The 4,047-nt window shown below is 34.2% G+C and overlaps 1 protein-coding gene across 1 annotated transcript in view; it reads left to right on the top strand.

The window, feature by feature from the left end:
• Positions 1-4,047, top strand: part of RASA1 (RAS p21 protein activator 1) — a 153,904-nt gene that overhangs the window by 115,181 nt on the left and 34,676 nt on the right. The window contains 2 exon segments of the mRNA XM_010726074.3: positions 1,665-1,782; positions 2,765-2,796. Coding sequence (XP_010724376.3) covers positions 1,665-1,782; positions 2,765-2,796 — 150 coding nt within the window.

Here is a 4,047-nt window from a genome sequence, read left to right as displayed (position 1 = left end):
ATATATATATTTTATTGGAAAAGCAGGAGGGTTTGAAAGAGTTTTCTAATCTCATGTTGGTTTGACAAGTTGATTTAATATTCCACTTAAATTGAGAATTGGCTTGGTTTTGGGAATATTGACCTAAGGTAGTGTTGGTCTTGATGATCTTTGCAGATCCCTTCAAATTGGACTACGCTAATTTCTAAAAATACAGAAAAAAGTATATCCTTTATTTCCTTGATATCCTCATTAAGATCAAATTGTATCCCAAAGCCTTGCAGTGCAATCCAGTCTCTTTAAAGAATTTTGAGAATTTTCTTCATTGAGGTGATTATTTCCTAAAAGGAGGAGGAGAAGTTGATAGGAATTGTGATTGCTTATTGTAAGTGAGACTTCCTACTACCTGCAAAAATAAAAATATCAGTGGAGTCCAAGAAGTACCTTACTGCATGTACCAACTCACAGGAGAAAAGCATTTCATTACTTTGCTATAATAGTACAAATCTTAGAAAATCATACATTTTCTCCCTCTTGTAAGATACAAAAGAAATGCAGAGTTCTGTGCTAGGCTTTTGAGACATGCTTGGTTAAAATAGTTCTGTTCCTGGCACACTGCAACCAAATTTCTCAGTTTATTCTAGATCAAATTAACACACACTTGAAGGTACTACTTGACTGAATCATAATTCAAAATTTTGTAAATATTAACCGTGGTACTAGAGTTCTAAGTATTGCAGGGTTGTTTTCATCCTGTCCTCCATGCATTAACTTACTGAGTAGTTCTTTGCAATAGAGCTGATGCAATCAATGTACTGGAAATCACTCATTTTTAAAATTTGGGTCCATTACAATCTGAATTAATTCCCTGTTTTGTTAGGATTTTTTTTTGCTTGTTTTCTTTGTGCTGTTCAAAGACACTTCTGTTAGCTTATCACAAATGAGATACATTTTCTATGAAATTTGCTGTATAAATTTGGGCTGGGTTTGTAGTTAATGAATGAGCTTCAGTGTCTCATTGATACTTCCTGTACCTCTGATTCAACATCTAACTTAACTAGGAAGTCCTGTTGTGCTGCTGTGAAATGGTCTCCTATGACCTTAATTTGTAGTAACACTGAACTTAGCCCATCCTTCCAGTAAAAAGCTTCCTTGAGCATCTCAATGCTATTTATTTATGTTTTTCTTATAGCTAATTGCATGGATGTTCCAGTAACTATTCTGTACTCTCGTTTTTGTATATGAAAACATAAATAACTGGTACGCCACAGACTTTCATTATATGAGATTAGATCTATTAAACAGTATGAGGGAGTAAGGATGTTATTTTCATATAGGCTATTAATGGCATATTTGATTGTTTTCACGTTCTTTGTTTGATAAAAGAAAAATGTTTCTATCTTCTAATACTGTTGTGGTATTACTTCTGTTCTGTGCATGCTTAACACACTTCCAAGCTGATAGAATTCAAGTATGCATTGGATTTTGAATGTAAATCAAAGTATAAGTATTCATATATGATAGCTGTGAGAGAAATACATGTATGCATGCTTGGGATATCAATTGATATATTTTCACATGCCGCTTATCTCAAATGTTTTGCTGAAATAATGCTCAATAATTCTTTGTCTTGAAGTTTTTATTATGAGTCGGTTTTTAACTTTATTCTTACTGTAACTCTTCAGTTTCCTTAAAGGAGACATGTTTATTGTCCATAATGAATTAGAAGATGGCTGGATGTGGGTTACAAACCTTCGGACAGATGAACAAGGTCTTATTGTGGAAGATTTGGTAGAGGAAGTGGTAAGTAATTTTATATTCAAGTCTCTTAAAAAAAATTATATTTGTACACATATATGGTGAATGTAAATTGGTAAAACACTGGAATGGATCTAAACCAGTGACAGTGCTTCATTTCTAGTTATGTGCTTTTCTAAGCCTAGTAATTGAATCTGACTGTTTTAAAATAGTGTAACAGACCTGTAAGCCTGATTCAGTATTAAAAAAGCTCTTATTCACGTATTGCCCAAAGAAATTTAAATGAATGGTACTGCAGATTTACTAAGCAGTTTCCTAAACTTATCTGTCTTGATAAACAATCTGAGAGTTATTTATCTACATTTGGGTTTTGTTTCCTATTCACAGTCTAAACAGAATGTAATTTTGCATTGTAGTAGGTGGGTAATTTTTAAGGATAATACACAAAATACCAGTGTATTAATTATACCTAGACAGGTAGAGCTCTAGAAGTTAACCAGATGACATGCAGATAATTGAGTTACTGCAAGGGAAAAGAGGGTTTAAAGGATGTTTTAAATAATAAAAAAGAGCTCTTTTTTTTTAACCTCAGCACTGCTTTGGAGTCCTGATAAAGTTTTCTTGTGTAGTCTAAGTATTTTTGCTAATAGCATAATTACTTGCAGTTGCTTTTCAGAGATCCATGTTATAATGTGGCAGCAGTACTAGAATATTAAACTGCAGTCTTCTGTATTCTTGATTAAGTTAACCTGAGGAAAGCTGAGTTTTAAAATTTGTCACCCTTAAAGAAGGAGACTTGAAACATTACAGAAAAGATTATCTCAAAAAACATATTTTGGCTGAATTTCCATTCAGAGAATGAAGAGAAAAACTCATTTTCCTAGAACTGCAGTTAGCCGTTTTAGTTCAGAAGTATCCTAGAGTCCTTATTATTTTTTTTTTTTCAGAAGGTCTTAACTTACCAAGTTTATTTTCTGAACTAACCTGTAGTGTTTTCATGCACTTAATATGTCAATTTTCTCATTAGGGAAGAGAAGAAGATCCACATGAAGGCAAAATGTAAGGATTTTTTGTTTTGTTTTATTAAAATATAAAGTATAAACTTCAGCTATGAGATTTCCTGGCTTTTGTAAGGGTGAACAGAAGATGCTTATTTTTTGCCTTAGAATTTTTTTCTGTTTCCATGCTGAAGATGCATGGAAAATGGACATTAAAGTCTTGTAATAGTGATGTCTATTGGTAATGGGTTAGAATCTTCAATGTATGATGATGTTCAGCCAAAATACGCACAGTGGAGCAAAGGCAGCGTTTGCCTTAGAGAGAGCCTTATTCAGAACTGCTCAGCTGCAGATGCTGGAGGCAGAACAAAGTACCAGTAGAAGAATGATAGTGTAATAATTGCATCTTACCTTTATTATCTCCATGTAGTAATTCTTAAAGGTGAAAACCGAAGGCTGTGTGATAATTGTGCCCTTCAGTATTTGAAATTTTTTTTGGAGTGGATGCATTGCAGGCTTAATTCTGTAGTGATACAGCAAACTGCTGATAGTTACACTGTTTCTGTTTTCAGTAGTACAGACCAAAGCAAATTTCAGAAAATCTCTAGGCTTGGCTGTGTTGTCTGTCCTGCATTTGCTTGTGGTAACTGCAACTGCTGCTTCCTGTCTCTCTTGCCCTCTTTGCAGCCTCCAACAGGGTGATGGCTGAATAAGGCATTTCTTGTTATCTTAATTGGCAAAAGAACATCACGGATACTTATTTTGCTTACTCTTTCCTAATGTTCTGCTAGTCAGTTTGGCAGCAGGAGCATTCAAAAATACAGGAACATATATTTATTTATTAAGAAATCTGTAATAAATGCTTGGAGGTTGACTCTGTCTACAAATATCTGCAGTATTCAGAGGAATTCTGGGGAGACAGCATTGCTTCAAATATTCCAGTAGCAAGAAAACATCCTCTAAATCTTTTACAGAAAAAAAGATTTAGAAATAGAGCTCATTTTTAATGCATAAGAGAGCCTTCTGCTCTATACCCTGCCCAATGTAAATGCAATGAACTGTAGCCATATTTTTAGATTTCCTTTACAGGGTAGAATGAGATCTTAAGTTGTAGCATGTAGCATGCGATGTGCTGAACCTAAACTGTAATGTCAGTTTGTTGATTGCTGGTATCAGGCTGAGACTAGACAGGCTCCTGAAATTTCTTGGGACATTGCTCTGACACAGCGCTCTGCAGAACATAAAAGATTCTACATTAAAGCAGTTTTTATTCAGAAAAACCTAGTTTTTATTTCCATAGCTTCTGGGCAAA

The sequence above is a fragment of the Meleagris gallopavo genome, chromosome Z (genome assembly GCF_000146605.3).
Source record: "Meleagris gallopavo isolate NT-WF06-2002-E0010 breed Aviagen turkey brand Nicholas breeding stock chromosome Z, Turkey_5.1, whole genome shotgun sequence".
NCBI classification, from domain to species: Eukaryota; Metazoa; Chordata; class Aves; order Galliformes; family Phasianidae; genus Meleagris; species Meleagris gallopavo.
Note: the sequence above shows the minus strand (reverse complement) of the source record. Positions and strands in the feature narration are given on the sequence as shown.